This window comes from Exophiala mesophila (assembly GCF_000836275.1).
Source record: "Exophiala mesophila strain CBS 40295 unplaced genomic scaffold supercont1.4, whole genome shotgun sequence".
NCBI classification, from domain to species: domain Eukaryota; kingdom Fungi; phylum Ascomycota; class Eurotiomycetes; order Chaetothyriales; family Herpotrichiellaceae; genus Exophiala; species Exophiala mesophila.
Window position 1 is genome coordinate 932,761 of NW_015622507.1, and position 26,203 is coordinate 958,963.

A 26,203-nucleotide genomic window follows, 5' to 3' on the forward strand; every position below is an offset into this window, starting at 1 on the left:
GACGCTGGTGAACGGGTGTGTGAAAGCAGAGTGCCAGCCAAAATCGCCAGGAAATACCACGTAGCAAGCTCAGTTACAGCAGGTTGGAACACAAGCCCGTCAAGGGGAGAGATCGAAAGGCTAGCACCTGTGAGCAAAAAGTCTTCAAAGATGATGCCCTCTCCAAATTGATTTTTTTTGGCCGAAGCAAAGAAACGAAATATTTGCGGGGTGATAGTTTGCCAGTAAGAGGGCGTGACACCGGCGGCAAAAGATCGAGGGGGGCGTTCGGGCTGCAGGCCCAACGCAAAGCTACCAGGTAAATAGCTGCGGCAGCTCAATAATGGGTGAAAAGCCTGGCCAGCTTAGCCTGTAGATATGACTCTTAGCCAAAATTTCTGCATGAATCGGGATCTTTTGCTGGGATTCTAGGCGAGCCACGTGACTCTTCCAGGGCCAACCATTCCCTATGAATTTTCCACCGCCGCCTGTAACGCCGTTCTCGGACGCAAGTGTGATGCTCCACGGCTGCAAGGGAAATCGAGGCAAATTTACGTCTTTCTGTCGCACGTGCTAATCAGAAAATTATGTTTTTCACGACGCGAAGAAAATTTTGATCACGAGCCTTGTCCCATAAACGAATAGCTGATGTGCTCAAGTGCTCAATCATGATACATGTGGTTCAATCTGGGATTCATTTCGGCGGGAGACAACATGTACCGGCGTCTCTGAAACTACTACCGTGTTTGTATTATGGGAAGATCTCTGGCCTGGACGTTGCCGTGATTGCGATTCGTAAAGTTTTGTTTCCTCGAGAGACAGTCGTCCTGTCGCAGGCAGGCCAAAGGTTCAGGACTGATGAGTACCGTCAGGCCTGGGCCAAATTGACCATTTTAGACTCAATACGCAAATTGGAGGTTGTGATCAACCGTCATGAGTATAGGGATGACCAATTGTGATATTATTGTAACAGATAGCCTTATCAATCATCGTACGCCTTTGACGCTGCTTTGAGAAGTCACGCCGCTTGTCCCGGGTGCTGTCGTAGCTCTGATGACTCTCAAGGTTCATCACTCCCGCGAAGCTGGCACCATATCTCAAACCCCCTTGGTCCGCTAGTTCACTCAAGACGAATATTCTCGTAGAGGGTGGTAGGAAACGCTAGCCCAAAACACGAGTGCTTTCAATGTGAGTTTCATGAAAATGGGTTCGTTGGCTCATCGGAGAGGCCATGTGTTCTTAGATCATTTATCGCGTAGCAACCACTGCTTGTAGGTTAGATGAAGAAACCGTGGCTCAGGGTCAAAAGATAGCACATACCAGCCGGGACGATAATGACAATAAGCAAGATGATGATGCCCACGATTAGGCACATGCGCATCTTCATATCCTTCCACCACATCTGTTTTCTGACTCGGTTGGCTCCACGTCGGAAGCCTTGGGCTGAGACGGCAAGGTTGTCCGTTTTATCTTGCAGGGAATCTAATCGTTCGCCGCGCTGTGAGACTTTATTGATATTTTCTCTCATGACACCCACGGTATCATCGATTTGCTACAGGAGATGAATTAGCATAGCTCATCATTCTCGAGGGGATGCGTGGATGTCGGAGGGAGCAGAGCGAGGGAGCCACTATGGGACGGCGGCATCGTGCATCAGAAATATGATGAACGATATACAGAAATCCGAAATCGGGTTCCGAGACTCGATCCAGGTCGGTTCGAGTTTCGGATTCTGTGCCACCTGTTGTTCCCCGGGTGCGCCAAAGGGTGCTGTATATGGGATTTTCATGGGACTTACCGCCTGCAAGGCAGCAGTTCTTTGGTTGCCAGGTTGTTGTCCGCCCTGTTGTCCTCCTTGTCCGCCAGAGGGGATATAAGGGTCGTAGGGTTGCTCGCGGTCGGCCATTTTGGGCAGGAACGTCGAGATAGGCTAGAGTAGTTGAAGCAGGCGAAGAGTGGTAAAGGGGTGAGGATAGGGCACTCTTAAAGACGGCGCGACGGTGATGACAAGTTTTGGGAATGATGAGTAGAAGTTCAACGCTGGATTGAGATGAATAGGAATGTCAAAATGAAACGCCGACGGGAGGTTGGAAAGCTGACACTGGGCTGGTAAAAGGCGCTTGGGTGATCTGGGTGTCTGGGTGTCTGGGTGTCTGGGTGGCCAGAGGCTGAGTCCAAGGACCAAGGACCAAGGGTGAGCAGTGAGAAACTAAAAATGACTGGGAAGCTGCGGATCTGAGACGTCCGTTTTGTCCGCTTGGGGTAGAGCGCCACCGACTAATTGGCAACTGGCTGTTGGCTTTTGGGCGAGGTTTGCTGGTTGCCTACCTAAGGTACAGTCTAAAAGACCCAGGGGCCAGGGGGTGAATGGGGACACTGGGGGGCAACCATTCTGCAACGCAAACAAGTGGCTTACGAGTGCTGACAAGTGGCTCTGGGACCAAAGTTGTTCCATTGCCGAATGACGAGGAACTTCAGTTTCATAACGGAGTCACGTGACCAAACGCTAATCGCGTTTTCCTGTGGCTGTGCTCTATTTGTCTACGTGTACATTGTTATCAAGCCCAACAAGCCTATCTGTCGACTTCTTCGGGGCTGTCGGCCTGATGACTACGCAAAAGAAGCATTATTATTATAGCCCCTCGTTCCTGGCCACCTACGTACGAGTACTTAACACTCCGGCTTCGCTTAAATGGTTCTATGTACGGAGTACTGACTAAGATCTTCCGCCAGGTTGCGCGATTAATTAAAGAATTGTTATGCCTAAGTCCGTCGTAAGTACGGAGTAAGTAGTACTCTTCAGCTCCCTTAGTATTGAGACCTTACTCCGTAGTTTTAATTCAGGCATCTACGGCCAAGCCTGTCGTTATCGAGGCCTTTATGTCGTAATGCACATGACTTTCTCCAAATTACCTATCGGGCATCTTTGTATGAATTCAGCACAAAAGCACTGCATTCTAAATTGAAGACTAGCAACTACAGGGTAGCAGGCCCCATGCATCAGAACACAATGTGTATGCCAACTTATCACCCTCAAAATACTCATCTCGTAGAAGACCCATGAGGTCCCTGTCCAGACACTCCAGCGTACCGGGTCTAGCCCAAGTGTTCTGACTGTTTGAAGGTCGAGTCCGCGTATGCCATGGGAGCAGGGGCTGTCGTCGTTCGTTTCTTGGCGGACAGCTCTCTCAGAATGCCACTTTAGATCGTATATCGAAAGTTTGGATCACCCTCGAGGATGACCTCGCCTCGATCAGCCCTCCTATTTTGTCGCCGGAAAACGTATGTGTTGATGGCTACAATAATGATAATCATAATGTTCACCGCGATACATGCCCAGATACCGGGTCGGAATGTTGGACTGTCTTGCGTGCGGAACACAGTACTGCCAGCAATACCACCGATGGAGCCAAAACCCACTAGGGTAGCTGAAGCGAATGCACGCTTCCACTGGCCTCGAATATTGTTGGCTTGATATGCCATGACGGTCGGCACGCCGCCATTCGCCGCGGCTGCAATCAGGAATGTACCACAGTATCGAGCAGCAGCGCTCTCAGCCCATCCCTACTACCGTTAGCCAGCTGAATGAGACAACATCCTAGCAAAACTCACCAAAAGTGGCAATCCAATCAGAGAAAGGGAGCAAGTGAAAAGCATCAAAGGTCCACGGACGCGATACTTATCACCAACCCAAGCACAAATAAACATGACAATAGCAGCTCCCCCGTACGGAGGTGCTGTCAGCATCTGTGAGTCGCCGATCGAAAATCCCATGTTCTGGCGGAGAATAATTGGGAGGAAGTAAGCGATGGAATACGTCTGAGTCGTAAGCGAGCTAGCTATGTTAGCAACCCCATGCGAAAGAAGTTATAGAAACTCACAAGAATTGAAGTGCAAACATCCAAATCTTCCAATCTTTTCCCGCGGACAGCCATGCTCTAAAGTTCCATGGCTCGGAACTCGCATCTTGTCTATCCTTGTTGATTCGACGGAGGATAAATTCGATCTCTTCTTTACTCAAAAACTTCCAATTTTGCTTATTAACAGCAACGTCTGGGAAGTCGACGAGGAAGAGAACACCGATAACGGCGGCAGCGACAGTCATGAGACCAAAGATGATAAAAATCCATCGCCAGCCTTCTAGGCCACCGAGGCCATCCTACATCGCATTAGCCGGGAACGTCGAATAGATTTCGAGGCGGTCAGCGACATACCATTTGCATCAAGCCATATGCGAGAATGCCGGAGCAACCCGCCGACACTAGACCGAGTGCGTAGAAGGCCGCATATCGCTTCTGCATGTCGTATCTGGAATACCACGTTGAAATCAAATAGACAACACCTGGAAAGTAGCCAGCCTCGAAGAGACCCAAGAGCAGTCGTAATGGGATCAAAGTTTGCCAGGTCTGAACAAAACCAAAACCCACCTAGAGCTGTTAGCTGATATATCACCAGGGCGTTGAACGTGAGGAGCTTACCATGACTGCACCCCAAGCCAGACAGATTCCTGATAGAAAAGGTCGTGGGCCGAGCTTTCTCGTCAGAATGGTTGCCGGGGGTTGGAAGAGAGTATAGGTAACGAAGAAAACGAGGGCAATGATTGACTTGGCTATATGTTAGTGAAATGTGTGGCACCGACGTCTTGAGCAGCCCTTACATATCCATATCCATCTTCCATGTCAAGGTCTACGTTCATGCCAGCAATAGCCGCGTTTGGTAGATTGGCTCGATCCATTAGACTGTTCATATAGATGATGCCGGCAACAGTGATGAGGCGCCAGTCAAGGCGTTGGATAATCTTGCGCTGTTCTTGGTAGCTGTAGACAGGATCATCGTCAAGTGCTTCAATGATGGGTTCCTTTTCTTGAGAGTTGGTCAAACTCCTTGCGGGAGACGCCCTTTCAATCTCAGCGGCATCTTGTTTCGTGGTTGCCATGTTGCGTGGTAGATAGGTAGGTTGGGGCTAGATGACAGAAAGGGACGGTGTTGTTCCCAGAGATAGTGAACCCTGGGAGAAGTAAATGATCGCCAAAGGTGGCCCGAGGCGGCCATGTTCACCCTTTCTATACTTGTCTCGACCCAATGCAATCCCTCATACCTAGGTATCTCATCGTGGATCTCCTCCCCGCATCTATCTCTCCCCGGTTCCGCCTCCCCTCACACCAAGGAGCCGGCGGCGCCGCCGGCTGAATTTCCACTCTACCTACTTGGCGCTTGGCCCCGCTGAAGCACGGTGATGAGCATTTTGGTGGTGGGAGAATACCGGGGTTGACGTTCTGAGAAGAGTCTTGGTCGTCTCGGCGGAGATGGCAAGGAGAAAGGAGAGATGGGGATGCCACATGCCTCGGTGTCCATGTTCCAGAAACGGCCTTTTGGAGATGCCATATTGTCCGAGGTGTCTTGTTCTTAGCTGGCGGACGTGAATGCTTTGACATGGCTCATTCAATTTCTTCCACCCAAGACACTTGGCTGCCCCAAACCAAGCACATCACAACATATGCTGTGCCCGGTTCTAAACAATATACCCCATGTTTCTAACGACTCGAGTCAGGCTTTGCGGGGATCACGCCCAAATGGGCTTTAGCAGAAGTCTTGACCTTGACACGTCATCGGTCCTGGACCATGGTTTGATGTTCGAGGCCGTCGGTAAGCGATCGGCAGAGGTCGGTCCCCATGAGCAGTGCATGAGGGGAAACTACCAATGCCTAAGTGAGAAAATATCCGAGTAAATCTCAATGCTCGCCGGACGAAATTGGAAGAAAGAAGCAGAGATAGTCAAACACTATGAGGAAAAAGACAAAGCCAAGTCAGGGGCGGGAAGCCGCTAGATGTCACGTGTTTCAAGGCTTGGCATTTGGGGGCCTTGACACAGGGCAACAATTGCAGAGATGTGGGGGATCAGGAGGAATGGTCTATGGCTTTGCTGCATGTCTGCTTATCAAAGCGCTCTAGCCTGTATGTACGAACACGGTTCCGAAAAGGCCTGTTGACCATTTAATCAAGCACTCACGCGGCGAACTTGTCACGACTTTTCCATCGACAGGTGCGGACAGTGATGCATTCAATGGTCTACCACACATGTACCCTGTAAGGAGAGTGTAAAGATCAGGTGAGCATCCTAGAGACTGATGATGGATAATCTCCCCTAGAGATCGGCATGTGCTTCGAGACGCAAGCGCAAGCGATACTTCCCTAGATCTGGGGACATGGTGTGGTACCACTGCCAAGACTGGGGAACTATAAATCAACAATGGGGGGTGGGGAGGGAGTGGGGTTTCGCCGCTGGTTGACTCGTCCCTCTTTCGTTAGAATCCATCATCCACGGTTGTCGATATATTATTTTGTGTCTTTACCTGTTGCAAAGACATCTCTGCAAAAGTACAATTAATTACAATGCTCTGAGCAGCTCATCACATTGAGAATTATACTATTCAACCTTGATTGTTTGCACAACAGATCATTAACGTAGGAACCATTTCTTCGTGCGGACGCAGTTTCAGTTGGAGATGATCCATCTTGCCAATGCCATGTTAGGGTCTTGGAAGTACTTGTGTGAACGTCATTGCTCTGGGCAAAGCGATAAGGTACGTGAGTAGTATGACTTGTGACTGGATTTCTATGACTTCCAAGAGCATTGCTCATGATTGGCGGTCGATCATTGCCGAGTTGGTGTAAATTGACCACTCATGGATGGTGTCTTGCATTGATTCATTCCATTGAAGCACGGGCATTACTGCAGGAGCCATGCAGCTTTAGGTACATTTGACTACCCTGCTTGGCAGACTGAGTGCTGTGGACAAGAAGCTGACTTGAGTCTCATCCCATCCCCTGCATCGGATTCATTTGCCCAACTGAACATTTACGGCATGTCTGTGCATAATTATTGCCTTAGATAATCGGAAAGTGCTTGTAAAGTCCAGTTCGAACTGGGCCCTAGTACCAACTTTCCGAGTTATGCCCTCGGCTGCCCAACAATTGGAGAACAGTGCATCTCGAACAGCCACAAGCTAACGCAGGAGTGATTCCGAGAAAGCGATGATCAATAGGCGGGTCTGCTTAGTCGCACACACATATGACCTATTGTTCTTTGAAGGGGCCATTCTCGCACACGAGTCGAACATGACTGGCACAGCAATCAGGTGACCACACTTGGTCTCGGGATTTTGGCATTTGCACCTAATTGAGTCACTCGAAACGCAACTATCTGCAGGCGGCAACTAGGTCCAGACCATGGTATACTATACAAAGCCCGGGATGGAAGTAGTCGTACTTCTGCTGCTAGACTATAAACTATAGACCGCCGCGAGCCCATTTGGATTATGTGACACAGTTGGTCAAGATTATGGATAGTTATGGATAGGGATCTGGGGGCAAGAGAAAGTGAAAATGTGATTTGATGAACGAAATGATCAATACCTATGACAGACTGTCTTTGACCTTTGCTGTTTCATGAAAGAATAAGATGCGTTTCATTGACAGTGCGGAATTGAGGATGGTAATGGAGCCTCTCGTCTCCAGCCCTCAACAGGGCCTGTGCGGTAAACATGTTTCCTTCCTCGGCCGCGTAGTGCAGAGTTGTCCTTTTCCTGTCAGTAATCCTTTGGACTTGAGCACCATTTCGAGGAAGAAGATCGACGGTCTCAACGCTGCCAGCTCTTGCAGCGTGGTGCAAACCTGTCAGGCCTGCCTCGTCCTGTTCGTCAATGCTGCTGCCAGACCCTAGCAGGGATTTGCACAGTTCTGTATAGCCCTTGGAAGCAGCCAGTAGAAGAGGGGATAACCTGTCCTCCTCATATCCCTCGGTGCTGGAACTCTGCTTGTCCGCAAGATAGCTCACAATTTCAACAGAGCCGAGCTGTATTGCTAAAAGGAGTGATGCTAGACTTTCGTTCTTGACGTGGCCCAAGATAGCGTCTTTTTCAATGAGAGCCTTCACAATATCCACCGACTTGATCTGGGTGGAAATGCGCACTAAGGTCTCGTCCCTTTTGTTACGCTTATTCGGGTCTGCCTTTGCCAGGAGGGGTGTTCCAATAATCTCAGGTTGCTGACTCCTGACCGCGAAAAACAACGGTGTTTCGCCATTGTTGTCTTCTAGATCAATTTCTGCTTCTTCTGAGATAAGGATATCAACCATCGTAGAATGCCCATATCAAGCAGCATAGTGGATAGGAGTGCGTCCTTCAGCATTTTTGACATTCAAGCTAACTATTCCAATTTTGATCAATTGTCGCAGTACCGCCTCAGCTCCCGACAAAACTGCCGAATGGAGGAGGCATCGATCCTGGCCAAAATTGACTCTAAGAGAACGTGTGACCAAGGCGCTTAAAAGGTTTTGATCTGCGTGTATTGTCTCGTAGCTAGAAAGAGTGCATGGATGTTCATTTCCTGGTCGGTAGAGGTCCAGTGAGAGGATGGAATTGACGATTTCAGCATTTCTGGTATAGATGGCAGCCCTTAGGGCTAGTTGAGTCTGATCGCGCAATTGCACCAGATCCCGACTCGGTTGAAGAATTTTCTTCAAGAGATCCGTCCTGCCCATTCGGTATGAGAATCATCCCAGCGGCCAATCACCCTATCAAACGTCACCTTTGGAGAGCGACCAAGACATTCAGCAATCTCCCGACGAACTGCGCAGGGAGTGCTTCGAGGATGGCTTGCTTGGACGCATTTGAGTCCAAAGAGCAAGTCTCTTCCATAGACTTATTCTCGAAGTCGGGAATCTGCTCTTCCACTTCGTGCCGGAACTTCGCTAGCCGTGGCTCCTTCTTAGTTATCACATTCAGGGCGCGGTCGATTAGAATCTTTCGGTGCGGACGACCCTCGTTCACGGCATAGTCCTCCAGGTTGATCTGATGCAGGTGTTCGGGGAGGCGGGTGGACGTGGAAATATCCACAGATCCATAGACAATTGCACCGATTGGAGTGTCCGCTCCGATCATGGCTTCACATATATCAGAAAGATATTCTTGAGTATCTCGGCGACGAATTCATTAATTTTCCGGAATTGCTCGTCCTCGTTTATGAAGTGGCACATGCTGAAATGTGGTTTGTGTCGCGGCAAAAGGACTTCGGTGGAATTTGCAAAAACGACATCTTCTTTGCGGAATACCTAAGAAGAAAGTACCAGGATGAATTCGATTTCGGCGAGAAGGACTGAGCACAATTGGGCCAGCAAGGCGCCATGAAAAAATCACTCACAGGGTTGTAATTATCATCATTCTCGGGAGGACCCATTTCCCACACCGTCAGGATGGATAAAGATGGTGCAATCTTGCAAAGCTCATCCGCGGTAGCCTTGCAGGCCTTTGCAATTTCTTCCAACGTGCCAAATGCACCAGCTCTGATATCTCTGTTTGGTGTTGTGGAGATGAGGTTGATTAAAAGTCTTCGGAATCCCTCGTCATCTGCACTGTTCACGGGGGTCGAAAACAGTACCTGAAGTGCTTTCAGCGGGTTCCTCCATCAGCCAGGTCCTGAATACACTCACCATTCGCTCCATGTCAAACGCAGTGGGTTGATATTTGCTCAGATGTCTGGCGATGAGAACAGCCTACATAGTTAGCGCCCACTCTGGCGGTTAAGCAATGCATTCGTACCCTCTGTGCTATGATGCCACCTATGTCGTGCGCGAGCAGTACCATCGGTACGCCATCATTCGTCTATTTAGATAAGGATCATCGAATGCAATAGCATCATGTGAATACAACCCACATCTCTCCAGAAGGTTTCCTGTGCAATTTTATTCAAAAGGGCCAAAGCCAAATTGTCCAAATTGGAAGCCCCCCCGGGAGCCTGGAAGAATTCGACAGGATCGTACTCGAAATTCGTCGTATATACATGAACAGTCTTGTGATCAGGTCCCGTGGGGCGGGAAACAAAAGGTTCGAGTAGGGCCGCTAAAGGAGGATCTGCGGAATGGGTCCAAGTATCCTTTCCTGCAATACCATGAATGGCGACAATTCTATCACATTTAGATATCTTCTAGCCCGTGAGGCAAGGAACATACTCCATTCGATCCCTGAATCTGAATTCAGGGCCCCTAAAGACAGGTACCCACGAAGCTTCGGCTGGAGCTTTGGTTGGAGCTTCAGCTGTATCGTCGACTGGAGCCTGACCATCATCACCACTGTTGTATGCGCTTGTCGTCCCCGAGTCGGAGTCATCTATGCCACGGTGTTTTGCCATTCGTCGAGCTCTATAGATTGATATACTGGCGATGCTCGATGCGATGTCCAGGCTCCAGGGTGTTGATGATCCAAAGAAAGCTCAGCTGTGAAACCATGAGGCTGGCCCAATTCTAGTTGTGGTTGGTGGAGCAAAGGGGTGACGTGTAACGAGGGTGGCATTAACAATCCTTGTTAGCTGGCTGCAGAGCTAAGTCTTCGTCACATCTTGTGGCGCTCCAGCTTCTAGGTATAGAGATGCAAGCTGTAATCTGCATGTTTGGTAAGGCCACGGTTCTGGTACTCATAGCTTCTCGCGAGTCTTTCCCGCCCACATCAAATTGCACGTGGCAGTGATATCACAGAGCAACTCCTGATCAGCTATCAATTCTCTGTTGATCCTCTACCGATCTCGGAGCGACCCGGACCGTTCCCGTGCTCGCATGGTCACAGTTTGCTCGTTCACCGCGTCTCTACTAGGCTTACAGAGTGATAGCGACATAGGCTATATACTCACATGTGGTTGACATCGGCATTCGGAAAAACTTTCTAGTGATATGACTGGCTTAGGAAGATGATTAGCCGAGGACGCATCTTAGCTCCTTTTACATGGCGATATGATTGGATATAAAGTAGACATGTTCCAATCCCGTGACTTAGCCGTCAGAACATCCTAGTCCAATTTTTTCGAGTGACCTTAGAGTGCCTACGGTATAGTTGCATACTCCGTACACAGGGCCGACAAACTGCCCTGGAAAGAATGCATGATAGGACCTGGTTTTGGCCCTCCTTCGGTAATTTAGTGGAAGTGGGTGGGAAGAGTGAGTGAGTGAGAGGTGGGCAGTAATTACAAGCTGCCTGGTTGGCTGAAATGCCTTTGGGAGACTTAGACCTTGAACCGCCAAGTCGAATTGCATCTGAAATGCCGTGCGTCATGATCGAACCTCTCGCAAACGCAAACATCGTCCTCGTAGATCTTTGGACTGCACCAACCCCAAGGTTGTCTATGAGTACATCCTTGTTGAACGAGACTGCGATCAAGTTCACATCCTAGAGCCTCGCTGTCACGTGCACATAGCCTCGCCTCCCAACTGCATCTCATGTGCCGTACCAACAGCTGCTCTCCAACTTGATAATTCCCACGGGCTGGACCCTCAATCACCATCACATCACCCAAAACCACCGGGCGCAGAAGACGACCCGACACTCAAGATGTCTGGCCGAGGTGCCATGTATGCCAAAATGGCAGCGGTGTAAGTGAGGGATTTGTTTGCCTTGACCTCGACCTGCGGGCATCTTCACTAACATTTCATCTTTCAGGATGGTGACCTTTTGCGTTGGCGGACCAGCACTCATGTACTAGTAAGTCGCCAGGCGTTCGTTCGACCATCTTCCTAAGCCTCCTTTCATGTTCTCCCATATGAACAACGCAACGTCAAATCCCAATTTCCTTGACTCAGCGACTAATCCCGCCTCCTCCATAGCGTCACACCCGCCGAAGGCGAACTCTTCAAGCGCTTCAACCCAGAACTACAGCAACGCAATCTCGATCTACGCAATGAGCGGTTAAAAAACTATGAGGAATTCGTCACCCAGTTAAAAGAGTATAGCAAGTCGGATAAACCCATCTGGGTAGCGGCTGCCGAAGCACAAGCCAAAGCAAAGGAACAATCCGTGCAAACCAAGGTGGAGCAGGACGTTCTGCAGCAGAGGATACGAGAAGAGATGAGGGCTGAGGCGCAGGGCAGTCAGGCCACTAGGGGAAAGGTATGAAACCAACGATTTGAGGCAGGCTTGACCGGGAGCTTGGGAGGCACGTCAAGGTGGCACGGGCGGCAACACTTTGTTCCAGTGTCGTGAGAGTGCTAGGCTTTGAAGAGACCAAGATTGTCATGATACTCGAAATTTCCCCTCATGTATAATTAATGGATATGTACAAGTAATCAGAGTTGAGCGAGCTCAATGTCGCGCAGGCCTCGTAGAGTAAAATGTCTACAGGTACTGGTGATGAGCTTGTCATATCATATCAGACACAACAGAAGAGTTATGGAGCAAAAATTTGGGGGCATCGAAGCAGCATTCAATTTGTACGTTAACATGCTGCAAGCTAGAACTCCGCCATTCTATCCCTCGTTCCTGCACAGCAGTCTGGAGTTCTGGGTCATCTGGAGATTCCCCGTACGCAGTGACCATTGTCTCGTGGAAGCCATGTTTAAACGCCAGGATTTCCTCTCGAATCAAAACAAGCCTCCCGCTTGGGTCTAGGCTGTAAAGTGTGCAACGCCGCCAATGCTGCTGCTAATGGCACAACTCGTGAATCATGAAACCTCCACACCCGCGCCCAACAATGCGAATCATGAGTTGACCCGTCATATGGCTAGTTGCCTTATACCACCATCCACCACGCACTGCCAATGACCAGGAAGGATACCAGGACGGTGAGAATGGCGGCACCGGCTTTGTCGGCAGTCGTCATCGCATCCCTGTGAAGATCTGCCGGACCAACGTCGCTCGTGGTACCACTGGAAGGGTCCCCTGGACTCGTTCCACCGGAAACTTCAGTGACTGGACCTTCTGCATAGTCGATGAGATTGGACTGGAATACTTCAAGGGCCGACATCTGTTCACCCACGCCTGTCCATCCATCAAAGCTGCCCTGTGTCCATTTCAACCCACATTGCGTGCCACTTTCGCCACCATGGCAAGTGCTAGCTGCAGCCATAGCTGAAGTTTCCAGCAGTGGTTTCAGCATCGGATAGGTGAATGGTGCTCTGACGGCAGTTGCTGCCATCCATCGGGCCAGATATGCCTTGAAAGATCTCTGGTCGATATTGCATGTTCCAATGTCCTCGCAAGCAACCTCAAAAAGAACGCCGTCTCGCACAAACACCTCGCCAATTCTTTGAATAATCCCAGTTAACCTCTCTTCCCAGACGGAGGCGCCACCCGTCTGCCAGATTGTCAGTAACTAATATCATCAACTCGGAGGTCGACTTACAAAATTGTACATGTTGGCAGCACCAACAAGGTACGTCCCAGCGTTGTATGTCCATTGAATGTGATCGAGCTCTGTACAGTTCAGGTTGTCATCACTGCCGTCATAGAAGTTGTAATTAGCGTCCATGAGGCCGATCGTTTCGGTCCACTCCCAGGTTTTCTCGGCCCATTCCGCATAGGTGTCGTTGCCGGTATAGACAGCAAGGCGTGCTCCCATGTTGAAGAAGCATCCATTGGAGATGGTGTTCTTGTAATTGTAGCCGTTGTTGAAGGGGAAGATCTGCCACTTCAGGCCACCAGCACAAGTTTGGGTGTCCCATCGAGCTGCTTGTTGATTGAAGACAGCCTGGACGAGTGCAAGCCACTGGGGACCGTCTGAAGGGGGATTAGGATATTTATTCTCCGCCGCAGACAGAGCGGCCATTGCCCAAAATGCTTGGTCATCATTGCCTTCAGTCTTTGTCTGGTTGGGAGGCATGAAATCCCAGTCGGGACCGACCTGATGTAACATGGCCTGAGTTGTGATATTATTATGAGTATCGTCCCCGGTGAAATACCAATAATCAATCAAAGCACCGAACATGGCACCGGCTTCCCACCAGTAGTATGGTGCAGGCAAATTACCTGGCACATCTCCTGGTAAATATCCAGTATAATAGGATACCATCTCATCGGCGGCAATCTTGGCGGCTGCTTTGATTGATTCGGGGTTTCGCAGGTCTAGGTCAATTTGTGCGGAGACATGGTTGGTGGCAAGCAGCACCGACAAGCCGACAGAAAGTAGATTTCTTCTTCTAAAAGGCTTCATGATGTGTGAGGTTGGAGCACAGGGTGGAATCGGCAAAGAGCCGCCTGTGACGAGGAGAGACTTTTAGAGGAGGGTGAGGCTTTGAGGTAAGGTGATCAAACTTGATTATCCTGGTTGTGCTGGGTGTTGGTTTGCTGGTGACTGCTGCGGAAATGACGTGGATGTCGATCGAGCTTATCGCTCCAGTCGGGGTTTTCTTTATCTTAGTTCGGTCGGCTGGCTCGGGGAGGGTGACCGGTGGCTGGTAGCGAGTGACTTGTGTGCAGAAACACCGTTGAGTAGAGCGAACGACTGATGTCCAGGTGAATGGGCATGTTAGTAAGAGAAAAGGTCTTTGTGTTAAACAACAATGAAGAAGTCAGGACTGTTACCAAGCCGTTTGGCATGAATGGATTAAAGCTGCGGTGGGTGCATGGACCTGGGATCCAAGGCAGGAGGGAAATTCTTGGGAATGCAGGCACGACCGCCGAGTTCGCCCAGTTTACCTTTTGCCCAGTTAATGCAGAAGAAGCCTGGGCAGTAGAGTCGGATTGTGGCGGATGTGGACAAAGATGCGATGGCGCCAGGCGCCAAACGTGCTCGATATGGGCGGGTTGCTGTCTTAGCAGTCCACTCTGTGGGCTTTGATGACGCCCTGGCTGGCCCAAGATCGCACTTGGCAGCTGGCTTTGGGTACGGGTATTTGGGCGCCGAGGGGCCCGGGACCACTAGTGGACTAGATCACTCATAACAGGAGCCAACATGACACCACAAGACCACCACCTGCATCATGTGTCTCCCAGCCTTCTTCACATCAGTACCTAGGTTAGGTAGGGTTACCTACTCGGTAGTAGTCGTGAATCTTCTTCGCTTGCTGTATCTCTACTATCACGCAAGCTCCAACAGTCAATTATTGACCTACCATCTACCTCTAGAATCACCATGCAGCCGCCGATTCCGCCACTATTTACTCGTACACCACGTTCTCCCTCATTCCTAGTCTCGTGACCAATCTTCTTGAGAGGCACTGTAGACCAAACCTGCGTTTTCTTGTCGCCCAGCTGCCCAGCCACGTGCCCAGAAGGCATCCACGCATTGACTCCATTTCCGCGTCACCTTGCTCTCCTTTGCTCTGTGTTTATTGTCCTCCCTCAATTTGACAAGAGACCATCAAGACTCTGGGCTCAATTTTGCGAAACACAGTCAAGACTTGTGCAGAAACCAATACCCCCTCCTTTCGGCGGTCTCCTACCATCCTCGAGATTCTACCCCTTACAGAGTCTACCTCACCAAGCCTTGGAAAGGGCTTTTGGGTAATTGAAAGTCTTCGCTGGACTTGTCAGAGGTGCACGAATAACGATGTGCTGCTCACCGGTACATTAAACAAAGTTGCTGGTGGATCCCCAAGGACTCTTGTCTAACACAGCCTCCCTCCTTGCCAAGTACTCATCACAACTCAATACATGCACAACTACAGGCCAAGTAGTAAGATGAAGATGAGGGTCACCGAAGAAATGGTACGATTCTACTCGAATAAAGCCCTAGTCTGCCTGGAGGGAGGGAGGTAGGTAGGTACCAAGAACAACCTGGCCATGACCAACAGTGGTCTTTTAAAAGTCACAACTCGAATCATCTCATGAACCCCCTGCCCAGCTTCGACCAAGGAAGTGGCAGGACAAGTGGACGCAGGCTTTGGACCCTTGGCTTCCTTTGCCCGTTCATCATACCTCTTCTTTTCTTCGGATCATCAAGTCTGAGTGAGACTTTAATTTCTTTCCCATGACGACGACATATTGGCGTCACAATGTCTCGGTAGAGGACCTTGAAACATGAAGATTCGGTTGGACCTGATCTCAAATTAACCCTTGGGAACAGAAAATTCAACAGGTTCGTTATTTGTGGCGATGCAGCTCTGAATGCTCAACAAGAAAGGCGCTTAACTCGGAGACACATCCTTAGGAAATCCTCAACGACGAAGACGCTGCCTATTCTATCGAAAACATTAGGTCTTACGGGGGCCGGGCTCGAAGCTGACATATTAGTCGTATAAAATGGTTTCACAAAGGAGATTCGTTGGACGCGGAATTTGATCCAAATGCTGAGACATAGAGTCTTTCTCTTTTTGTCATATTCAAGGATTTCTGATAGATCTCATTGCTGGAGAGGACTACACTCCTTACTCTCACGGGTTCAAGAGCTTGAGATACCGCTCCAAGATCCTGATTTCAAGCAAGTGATACGCCGTGATAGCTGAAATCGGCAGGGATACCTAGGCACGAGCTCCGATTGGGTCAGTTCGTAGAATTTAACAAAGACCAACTCCGTAGGTTTATGCTCTGCAAGGCGGTTTGATGTGGAGATGGGGAATCTTTTGTTGCAATTTGAGATAATAACAATAGCCATCAAGTGCTCAAAGCCTCCTGCTCTGCACCTGCTTCATCCACAACATGCCCAGTACTCGAGCTGCACCTCACCGGAAAATGTATTCTTCCAACGCCGTCATGCATTACTTGTTCGCACTCGACCTCACCAACTTCAAGATCTCGCTCTCCTGGTCTCCAACCACGGCTCTTGCATTGACCCAATCGACGACCACGGGCCGTTTGAAGGCATCGCCATTCTCTTTCAGCTTGCGTAGAGCGTCACTCTGGCTCGCGGCACCTTCCACAAGTTGGGCGGCCTTGCCACTACCCACGTAATCAAAGATACTCTTCAACTGATCTGCCGTGGGCGGGTTTTCTGTGATCTCCAGCTCGAACGGGTCTCGGTCTGCATGTTTATTTTGTGCTGTGTGGTCAGAGGCTTGGTCTTCGGTCGCTGTAGCTGAAGCAGCAGCAGAAGCCTGCTTGAGAATGTTCGCAGCTCGGACGGACGCCGAGATAGATGGCTTGTGGAAAAGGGTAATTACGTCAAGGGTTTTGCCCTGTCAGAATTCAAATTGTGTGAGTAGTACACGTCCGAAGTAGCTTCCAGAGGGAGCAGACAGAGCACTTACAGCGCGAAACATGTTGGATATCCAGCCTTTGCTTGGTTTGGGGTGCATGACAGAAGGGGATGGCAAGCTGAAAGTTCGTCGTCTGAAGACTGGATATATTAAGACGTCGTCCAACCCCGGGGAACACAAGTAGTATCGGAAATGCCGCCCGTTGCTGGATTGTCAGTGGTTCGCAGGCACATGACGCATCCTGATCTGAGAGGATCAAGCTGCCCTCTGTGCCTGCCGTGCCTGCCTCTACATACGTCATGTCAATCACATCTTGGCGCTGGGGGGATCCTTTCACGTGCCTTCTTCGTAATCACGTGAAATTTTGTTTCCCTCTCTGGCTATCGTATGAGTCCGTAAAGCGTGCAAAAATGGCGCCCCCGCTACAAAAGACTCCGCATAACATAGACATCTTTCTTATTCGTCGTTTGACAAACGCAGTTTCGAGGTCCTCAAGAGTGGTCTGTGGGGCGTGTGTGGTCAAAGTCGTCTACTCACCTATGTGTTAACGTGTTGGGCGAAAGGTTTGTATCTGCAACACCAGCATTTCCTCATTTCTCTTTCTTCGTCTTTTCCCACATAAAGGAGGACTCATCTCGACTCATATCACGAATGGAACAATAAGATGATAGTGAGGGTTGAGGAAGAGGTATCATGGCCTCCAGCAATTATGTTTCGCTCCGCCGACCTGCGACTCTCACCGATCTCCCCACTGAAGTCCGCCACCAAATATATTCCTATCTCTTCTGCTGTTCGACTGGCTCAATTTCCCTATCATGCACACCTCATGACTCCAGAATGTTCAGCTGGATAGACGACGCTGGGTGTCCAGAAGCCCCATTTTGTACGAGCCTTTTTCGTCTCAACAAGGCCATCTCAAACGACGCCCTTCAATTTGCCTATAGTGCTAACTCATTCTCCCTCAACGGGAACTTGAGTCGACTACAATCATTAGGAGCAATTGCCCTTGCTTCCATCAAGCGCCTGACGGTATTTAACAACTTCTGGGCAATCTCCCTAGAGGTCTTGGTCCAACTCCGCCAGCTTCTTGATTCCAGGTGTACTAGTCTCGAAGTCTTCACACTGGAAACCTCGGCTCATCTCCTCGTACGGTCCCTCCCTTACTTGAAGGACTTTCTTGATGAGATCCCAAAAGAATCCCCGAGACCCAAACTGGTTCTGGATCTCTATGTTCTGGATCGTCACTTCTCATTCGATGCTCCTGAGAAAGACTACAGACTTAGCTTGCTGTGTTTGCACAAGAAGTCTGTCCATGTCGGGCTCGTGGATCCTCTCCCTGCTGCAGAGTCAGTGAAGCAGCTGCCTAGGCGCGCAAAGCAGACGACAATTGTGTCCGATGTGGGCACTGGCTTTATACGTGCGTTGGACGAGTTCCTGCTTGAGTTCCCAGAGCATCGTTTTGTCAAAACACAAAACCCACCAAGCTCTCTCAATGTGTTGCGCCCTGGTCGATCAACTCGAATTTGGTACATCTGGGAATAACCCTGAAAATGTGAGAGATTCCACCATTGCTGATTGTAATTTGGGGTGTGCAGAGTGATGTATGACCTGACCATAGTCTCCATACCGGTTGTGGCCCTCCATGTGGAAAGATAGAGCACATCCATTATGAGCACTGACACCACATGCTTTCACGCCCAACAAAGCCCTGAATACACACATCATGTATGAACTGGAGTTATCTCATTGGGAGCGAATGGGAATGCAAAATGAAGGCGTTAGCGTTTCAAACCTTCAACAACATGCTTTTGAACAGGCCACGCAGAGGAGCCGAACATTTCAAATAGTATGCAGTCCCACACCTCAGTCACGGCCATATGAAACATGGTTTTATATTCCAAGTGCATGATGTTCAAAATCATACCGGCGATTCCAATTTTACGACACAAATCGTACGCCAGTGGTTCTAACATGGTTGTTGACTCAACCTTAGGTGTGGTCATTCTTGATGTTGCAGACAAGTGAGGCCAACCCAGTCTTTGAGGATGGCAGATTCGAACACATCCTGCGCACAAGTCCACAAGAATTGTCTTCAAACTTGTATTTCATCCGTCCAGCCAGGTCAGGATGAGGGTCACAGGCACCAGAAAGGCGACTCGCCAGGGGGCAGCCTGACTTGTCTCTTTCTTGTCGTTTTCACATTGGGTTGTGGGGGCTGTGGAAGAGTCCGTGGAGACACGATCGTGGTCGATCGATCGATCCAAGTGCGCGACAAATAATGACAGGGCGAGTTCGAACTGACTCAATTTGACAAATCCCATCAGCATACTGAGTTAGGAACTCCGGTGAGAATTGCATCTATTGGATCATTGGATGACAGAGGATCTCATCCCATCAGTTATCCCTGCAGCAGTCAATAATAACAAAAGGGGGAGTGACACCTGAGTTTTCATGATCCGTACACAGGGTTGCCGATATCCGGCAACTTGAAAGCTTCCGATTATTTCTCGAAGGACCCTGAGATGCCAGATGTCCGGACGGGCCAACGGGCCATGGGGCCACTGTCAACAGCCAAAATTGGCGCAGAAAGGAGGCGTCTGTGGACGAAAGCCCGACTCACACAAGATGACGGATTGAGGTAGTCGCCCAGGGGTAATCATCTTGACTCCTCGTGTTCAACGGATTTGACGTGAGAGAAACTTTCGTATTGCTTTTATTGCACAAGCGAGTTGATTCCACCTTTTTGGCTCGGGCTGGCTATTACTCTAATTGTGAGATGATAGCGACAGAATCGTCGGGCCTGATGCGGAGATCGGACCTGGGTACCTCTTGCATGAAAACAGATAGTTCTAGGCCTTGACCAACGTTCGGGGTCGGAACCCACAAGGCTGACAATTGCATTACGGGTCGTCAGGACTAATCGCGTGCAGTTATTCCTGATATGGGCGCCACTACCGTGGGAACAAGCCGGCAGCGTCCATGGGGTGGCTGGTCAATGGTTCTTGGTCGCACCAACCAACCCGCTCTGTGCAAAAAATACGATACCTATTTTACTTGTTCAGAGTGCCACACAATAGGAGGCGTCGACCTGGCGCTGCTGAATGGTGGCACCGTGCCAACGCCAATCGCCAGGTCCACCCGCCCGCCGCCCCCATAGTCGTCCTGTGGGCGATGCTGGGTTTGGCGAAGCCATCTGACGGGAGTGGCACATGGCCGCACACGGCTTCGTGACTGGTCCAAGGTGTTTTCTGTCCAATGCCAAGACCTCGTCCTGTCCTCGAGGCCACAAATACTGTACACAGCTGCAATTATCTGCGTCAATCCCATATGGTTGAGTGTGGCATGAAATGTCGTCGATCCAGAGAAGATGACAGTGCGAGGATTGTGCACGACGTGTGTTGTGGCATGTCCTTTGAGCATCATGGTTTCAAGGTCTGAGAGGACGAGGAGGTTTTCTTTTGTTGACTTCTGTCGTGCTCTGACCACACGCGTGACCTGTTTAGGCAGGTGCAATGAGCAATTAACGGTGACACAAGTCGTGGGTCAAATGGCCAGACCTCAAGTAACAAAACTCAGGGCATTCCCGAGGCATTTGGAATCTGCCGGTCGAAGGATGCCTACTCCGTAGGCCAAAGTTAAGGCTTTGGTCTCTTCTTTAGATCCAGCAACAAGCCGCGCACTGGACAACTCGCTTAACGATACATGAACTCTGAATTTTCTTTAATTCCTTTCATTTCAAACATTTACAATAATATATTCCTTGACCTGGGAACCTCGCCCATTGTGGTTGAAGCAACGAGACGCTCCATTCCATGACAACAAAGACTGTCCGGACGCAAACGATCCAAGGGAAACAGACGCTCGACAGGATTTTTATATGACAGGGCAATAATATTGGTTGACAGGCACAAGGCTCGGTTCGTGTGGACCACAGACCTTTAGACGACCTGTTCGACGGCACTCACACCACGTGTTCGCCATTGGCTCTTTGGCGTGATCTGCCCAGGGGTGACCGGCTAGCTATAGTGGTCGGGGCACACCAGAGTGCTGGTAGTAATTTTTAGTGTGTGTAGAGGGTATGTGGATGCGGAGGCTGACAGGAGAAGGAGAAGCAGTTGTCGTGGCCCGTGGGTTCTCGGTTTTGCGCTGTGGCCGAAAATGTGATGCGAGATGACAACAGTAAAACTTGTTAGTAGCAGGATTTCACTGACACCAACCAGGAGTACTACAATCACCTTCCCCCGCTTCGTCCAAGTCCCACTTGACAATGCGAGCTGCTTGACAGACAAGATGAGATGGTCGTTCATCATCTGTCACCACTTTTACTCTCACAATTGATCGCTCTGTTCAATACCGGGTTCACAGGGCCCCCTTCCGTGCTCGTGTTCTCATCAAGGCGGGAGTGTTTTCCCAAGTGTCACTATGGGCGCCCTGACCTGTCGCGTCTTCTTAGGGGTTTTTGAGTTTGACGTCTCCCCTTCCCGGGTGAGAATTGCTGGGAACTTTCCCCGGTCGCCTTCACCTTGATGCAAAACAACGGCTGGGCTGTGCTTGGAATAGAGAGTGAATACTATCACCGGCAATGGCCAACAAATTTTAACGCATACGTGCAATCATAATCAAGTTTCCTGGGAAATAGTTCTTGTGCCACAGCTAACGTATCTGCGCCGGATATCTCTCGCCTTTCTTGGCAGTACCAGCTGGAGATGAAGATTGTATGCCACTTAAGTGAGTGCGCAAAGGGGGAGCAATCGTGATGGAATCGTAAGTGGTTCATCCACGGGACAACAGACGACAGGATGGATGACCTCAATCGTGGGAAGGGAATCATGAAAACTCAAGAAAAGGAGATTTCGTCAGGGATAGACCATGTACTCAGCTGGTTTGGATTCTTGTATCGAATTGCAGTTGTCAAGTCCACAATAGTCAATAATAGTGGAATGATGGACGGTAAGACCAGGTGCAGCCGTACTCAACATGTCGATCCATCAAACGCGGCTCCAGTGGAATCACGAAACATCGAATTTCCGACACTCTGGTCGATACGAGCCTACACAAACCTTTTCAAAAAGGGCTGATATCAGGCTGAGCGGCCGAGAACTCCAGCTAAAGACGATGATGAAGCGCACGCGCCCAAGCAAAGTATTGTTGATCCAAGTATCAGAGTCTGAGGTTTACCTTGGTGAGGTGGTCTAGCCTAGGATTAGCTCCTGATAAGAGCCGAAACTCTTGCAGAAGTACCGCATATTAGTGAAAATTATGGTCATAGCGGCTGCCATAGGATTAGCCCCAAAGTGAGATCTGCAGGGGCAGTTCTGGGAGGTGCCGGAGGCCGTGTTAGGAATCGGAGTTCGCTTAGGGCCACTTCTCATTCGCCATATTTTAGGGTGACTCCTCTAGGGGTTCCACCATCTTGCTGGACCACCCTGAGATGCGCGTGACAAGCCTAGCTCTGAAATTGGGCCGGGAATGATATTTGACGTAAAGTGCTGACTGGGCTACCTCGAGATGACGAATCGCATGGTACTGTTGGAACGAGGGATACTGACTCGGGTGCTTGCCAGTGTTATCAGGCGGCAAATTGTGGAATTCAGGATCGATCTGCGCGAGATGAACAATTGTAGCAGGTGTAGCAAGTGCAGTCTACTACTGTCTAATGGCGGTACGTATCTTGCCGCTGGTGGAATGCGCGTCGATACCGGGAGGATGGACTCAGATGGCGTCGCGGATGTCAAGCTGGTGGCGGTAACCTGACGTCCCTCCGCGTTCAGGCCTCAAGCTTTGGCTCCTGCCTCATACTGCTTGAGGCACTTGAGATATGCATGGGCAGCTTTGACAGTGGGGTGGGGTTGGGGCGACCGTGTGAAAAAGAGAGGCCGCGGGAGGACGCTAACTACTAGGTACTGTTAGTTGAAAGATCGATCGAGAGGACGTCTCCGGTGTGGCAGATCAGAGTGACGGACTACTCAGATTCGCTTGCTAGGGCCAGCGAAGCTGCGGCTGGCTGAGGAAGGTGCAGGAAAATGGCAATTTGGAACGAACGTGTTCTGTCTGACAAGACCAACGGTGGGTTGGGGGTGGACGGGTGGGCAACGACCTTTGCCTTGACTAGGATAAGGCAGAGGGGAATCTTGACTGACCCGTAAATCTGCCGCAGTAGTATGCGTGGGGAGGAGGCATGTGCAGGCCAACTGCGGGCCAAAGCCTGGCAGAGGTCGAAGTCGATCCTCGGTCTTGGAGTGTGCTGTATGCGTAGTGGAATCTCGATGACAGATGAACCAGGGGAGAGAGTCCCCGTAGCAAGCAAACAAGGCCCCTCGGCCTCGAAAGGAGTCAATATGGCTCCCAAAAAGTCAACTGCAAGATCGGTCGTTAGCTGTGCAGGCACGCCTGTTCCAAAATGTGCAGGGGCTCTCACAGAAGACGGGTCGGCGGTCGGCGGTCGGCCACAGCAAGATCAATTCGTAAGTACGGAGGAGAGGGGAGTACCTGTCTGGTTGGCCCGTTGGGGGCAACAAATGATGGTGGCAGCCACATGGCTCTGGAGATTGCTTGATCCGCGAGAAAGCTCGCATCGGTTGACGAAAGTTACCGAATGAGACACTTTGGTGCTGAGGTTGTGGCGAAAATGGGGAGCAGCTAACTTAGTGGGCCCACCAGACTATGAGGAGCCATGCTAGACTTGGATTTTCCTTACGGACGACCTTTTAGCATCGAGTGGCAGCAGCAGACTCGGGTTCACTAATGCCTACGGAGGTAATGGCTGCATGGGTCCTGGGTGTGAGCTGGAATGGAAAAAGCATGGTGCAAGCTCAAGTAGCGGCGAAAACGGTAATAGTCACGCACTGACCACGAGTGACACGCCTACGGGTTCTGGTTGAGTTATCTGGGGGCAGTGTAGGCGAGCGAAAATACACTTGCCCACTGGAGAGATCATTTCTGGCGGGGTGCAGGCTGTCAGGACGGTGTGCCCAGGAGGCTCCGGGTCTTGGCCACACACACCCACCACATCGTCATGGACGTTCTTGCAGACGCTAGCTGCCGGAGAGTCCCTCATCGAAGCTGGGAGGCTATCCAGACAGCCAGAATCACGGTACACTGGAAGCGGTGATCTATTATGCCCATGATTGCGGATGGAGATCGTCGTGTCCATCCACCACTACTGCCACCCACGCGCATACATATATTGTTACAGGACTGGGTGGCAAGTTTTGAATGGCCCGCTTGAAGCGGATCAAACATCGGATCGGATGAGATATATGACAGGCGTTGCACTAGGAGGATGAGGACGATCCGAGGCGCGACAGGCAGGCTCTTTGCTTGTACAAGACCAGGTGACCAGGTACTTTGATCAATCTTGTGCTTCACGTCAGCATAATCCAGCATTATTCCAGTAAGGCTCACTTTTCGACTATGGAGCTCCCATGGTTCCTGAAATTCTGCCCTTTCCTCGCCTACCAGATGTCCAGCCGGGTCGTCACTTCCTGTGTGTCGTAGTTTTTATGAATATTGGAAGACCAAGGATGCAGGTGTGGATTGAGGGGCTGCGGGGCCTAATGGCCTTGGTAATCCACCCCAAACTTGACCAATGTCTAGGATAGCGACCTTAAGTGCGCAATTTGAGTTGTTCACTGCATCCATTCCTAGGACATGCAAGTGCATCTTGATTGGAAAAGCTTTCAACTATCTTTTCAAATCCAATGCCATTGCGCCAAGTGATTGTACAAACCATGTCTCGACTCGACCTGGGTTGTCGTCGCGCCTGATTTGAGTGCAAGTGGAACGTTAACTCGGTCTCCTGAACCTGATAATCTGGGTGTCTGGGTGTCTGGGTGTCTGGGGAGTTTTTGAGATAGGTACGCAGTGCAATTGCCAATCATGGTGGGTCTCATGGGGCTAAGAGATAAGTAGTCTAGCTTGTGGCACTCTGGTGTGGATTCCACGAGTGCCAGGATGGGAGCAGGGGAATCTGTGAGAGCCGTTGATGTTTCCCGTTCCGTTCGATCAACTTGCGATCGACATCAATATTGATGTTGTTGTATAGAGACAAATCTCCATGGAACCATGAAAAGTCCATGTCATGTATCTCTCAGCAGTGCGATCATGAAGATGGTCGTCATGCCAATACGCCTCGTGGGGAGGTGGCCTGAAGGTGCCCATGGAGTCTCCTGCCAAACAACAAATGCGCCGAATACGGTAACGATATTAGTAGAGAGCCTGCCTGGGAGCCTCGCGTTTCGCGGTCTCTCTTCTCGACTTGTCGCCTGGAGTCTCAGGCTGGAGCAATCAGTATTACTCCCCATTAGCAGCAGCCCAAAGAGCAAAGTCTGCGCTGACCGCCTACTTTGAGTGGCATGGTGCAGGCTCAGCTAAACTTAGGATGCGCAAGGTACCTACCATAGGCATAGGTATGTCGGCGTAGGCGCGGTACAGAGACTTGGATCCCACGCTTCAGCAAATTCACATTATTGTTGTTGCCTCGAATCTCGTGTCTACTTAGTGTTGGCATGCCACCATGCCTTGTAATTCCAACATGGGTCCCCCCAACACAAGAGATCGAACATGAACAAGATCAAGCGAGGGCACTACTGTACGGTGGACTCGGGGATGTGTGTAGTTAACTGAGTCGTCAGCCATTTGGCCATTTGGCCATGCCATTATTGCCATCCCATCCTATCCCATCCCATCCCATGCGATACCTGGTCCTTGGTTGTCACATCCCCGCTCCCAGCGCTTGCATGACTGGCCGATCCACTTCCTGTGATCTTGAGGTCCATCCGCATCTCTGGGCACGGTCAGGTGGTCATGCCAGTAATGGCACTCCCAGCTGCCCCAGCTGTCCACTGCTGAACAAGGTCTCTCTTATGCATCTAATCTCTTGTCGTCCCATTTGGGAGTAAACTCTCTCATCATCGACCAGCTCCTGCGCGCACCTACTGTTCGGTCCAGACTTGTCGTGGACCAACACTGAAACCTACCGGACCCATCAGCCAACCCACATGCTTGACCACCCTACTCAAGCTTCTTGACGCCCAATCACTCTACGACCCGAAAGGACGGAGCAACACTTGTCAACACGCGCTCCGTGCTCCGTACTCGACTTGTCTGACAAACCTCCAATGTCTCCCTCTAGGCTCTCTGTAAACCTTCGTGCCTTCCTTGATCTTTTTTCTTCCCCTGCCCTTGCCGCCTCCAGCTGGACTCCACTGACCTGGGTGTCCACACCCATGACACCCATGTCATTTCCTTCTCCCTCCCCCCGGCACCTGCTGCATCCAAACCGCCATCCCTCGATTGCCCTAGCTCCTAATCACTCCGCCGCCCATTTTG

General features: G+C 50.4%; 7 protein-coding genes across 7 annotated transcripts; 2 read left to right on the top strand and 5 right to left on the bottom strand.

Annotated features, from left to right (window-relative positions):
- Nucleotides 1-643: 643 nt before the first annotated feature.
- On the bottom strand, nt 644-2,183 carry PV10_05562 (uncharacterized protein). The gene is made up of 3 exons (XM_016370245.1): nt 1,778-2,183; nt 1,300-1,531; nt 644-1,244 (listed from the first exon to the last, which is right to left on the bottom strand). The coding sequence occupies exons 1-3, from the start codon at nt 1,883-1,885 to the stop codon at nt 1,228-1,230; spliced, it is 357 nt and encodes a 118-aa protein (XP_016222538.1). The 5' UTR covers nt 1,886-2,183; the 3' UTR covers nt 644-1,227.
- Nucleotides 2,184-2,936: 753 nt separating this feature from the next.
- Nucleotides 2,937-5,428, bottom strand: PV10_05563 (uncharacterized protein). The gene is made up of 6 exons (XM_016370246.1): nt 4,637-5,428; nt 4,458-4,583; nt 4,194-4,406; nt 3,861-4,138; nt 3,592-3,814; nt 2,937-3,543 (listed from the first exon to the last, which is right to left on the bottom strand). The coding sequence occupies exons 1-6, from the start codon at nt 4,913-4,915 to the stop codon at nt 3,181-3,183; spliced, it is 1,482 nt and encodes a 493-aa protein (XP_016222539.1). The 5' UTR covers nt 4,916-5,428; the 3' UTR covers nt 2,937-3,180.
- Nucleotides 5,429-8,425: 2,997 nt separating this feature from the next.
- On the bottom strand, nt 8,426-10,523 carry PV10_05564 (uncharacterized protein). Its single transcript, XM_016370247.1, has 6 exons — nt 9,989-10,523; nt 9,694-9,943; nt 9,579-9,641; nt 9,470-9,532; nt 9,177-9,417; nt 8,426-8,923 (listed from the first exon to the last, which is right to left on the bottom strand). The coding sequence occupies exons 1-6, from the start codon at nt 10,165-10,167 to the stop codon at nt 8,565-8,567; spliced, it is 1,155 nt and encodes a 384-aa protein (XP_016222540.1). The 5' UTR covers nt 10,168-10,523; the 3' UTR covers nt 8,426-8,564.
- A 559-nt stretch (nt 10,524-11,082) lies between these two features.
- PV10_05565 (uncharacterized protein) lies at nt 11,083-12,215 on the top strand. The gene is made up of 3 exons (XM_016370248.1): nt 11,083-11,398; nt 11,466-11,507; nt 11,630-12,215. The coding sequence occupies exons 1-3, from the start codon at nt 11,358-11,360 to the stop codon at nt 11,916-11,918; spliced, it is 372 nt and encodes a 123-aa protein (XP_016222541.1). The 5' UTR covers nt 11,083-11,357; the 3' UTR covers nt 11,919-12,215.
- Nucleotides 12,204-14,462, bottom strand: PV10_05566 (uncharacterized protein). Its single transcript, XM_016370249.1, has 2 exons — nt 13,144-14,462; nt 12,204-13,095 (listed from the first exon to the last, which is right to left on the bottom strand). The coding sequence occupies exons 1-2, from the start codon at nt 13,948-13,950 to the stop codon at nt 12,532-12,534; spliced, it is 1,371 nt and encodes a 456-aa protein (XP_016222542.1). The 5' UTR covers nt 13,951-14,462; the 3' UTR covers nt 12,204-12,531.
- Nucleotides 14,463-16,027: 1,565 nt separating this feature from the next.
- PV10_05567 (uncharacterized protein) lies at nt 16,028-17,120 on the bottom strand. Its single transcript, XM_016370250.1, has 2 exons — nt 16,925-17,120; nt 16,028-16,852 (listed from the first exon to the last, which is right to left on the bottom strand). Exons 1-2 carry the CDS (start codon nt 16,970-16,972, stop codon nt 16,436-16,438), a joined length of 465 nt encoding a protein of 154 aa, XP_016222543.1. The 5' UTR covers nt 16,973-17,120; the 3' UTR covers nt 16,028-16,435.
- A 228-nt stretch (nt 17,121-17,348) lies between these two features.
- PV10_05568 (uncharacterized protein) lies at nt 17,349-21,095 on the top strand. The gene has a single exon (XM_016370251.1). It carries the CDS (start codon nt 17,567-17,569, stop codon nt 18,413-18,415), a length of 849 nt encoding a protein of 282 aa, XP_016222544.1. The 5' UTR covers nt 17,349-17,566; the 3' UTR covers nt 18,416-21,095.
- Nucleotides 21,096-26,203: the final 5,108 nt, after the last annotated feature.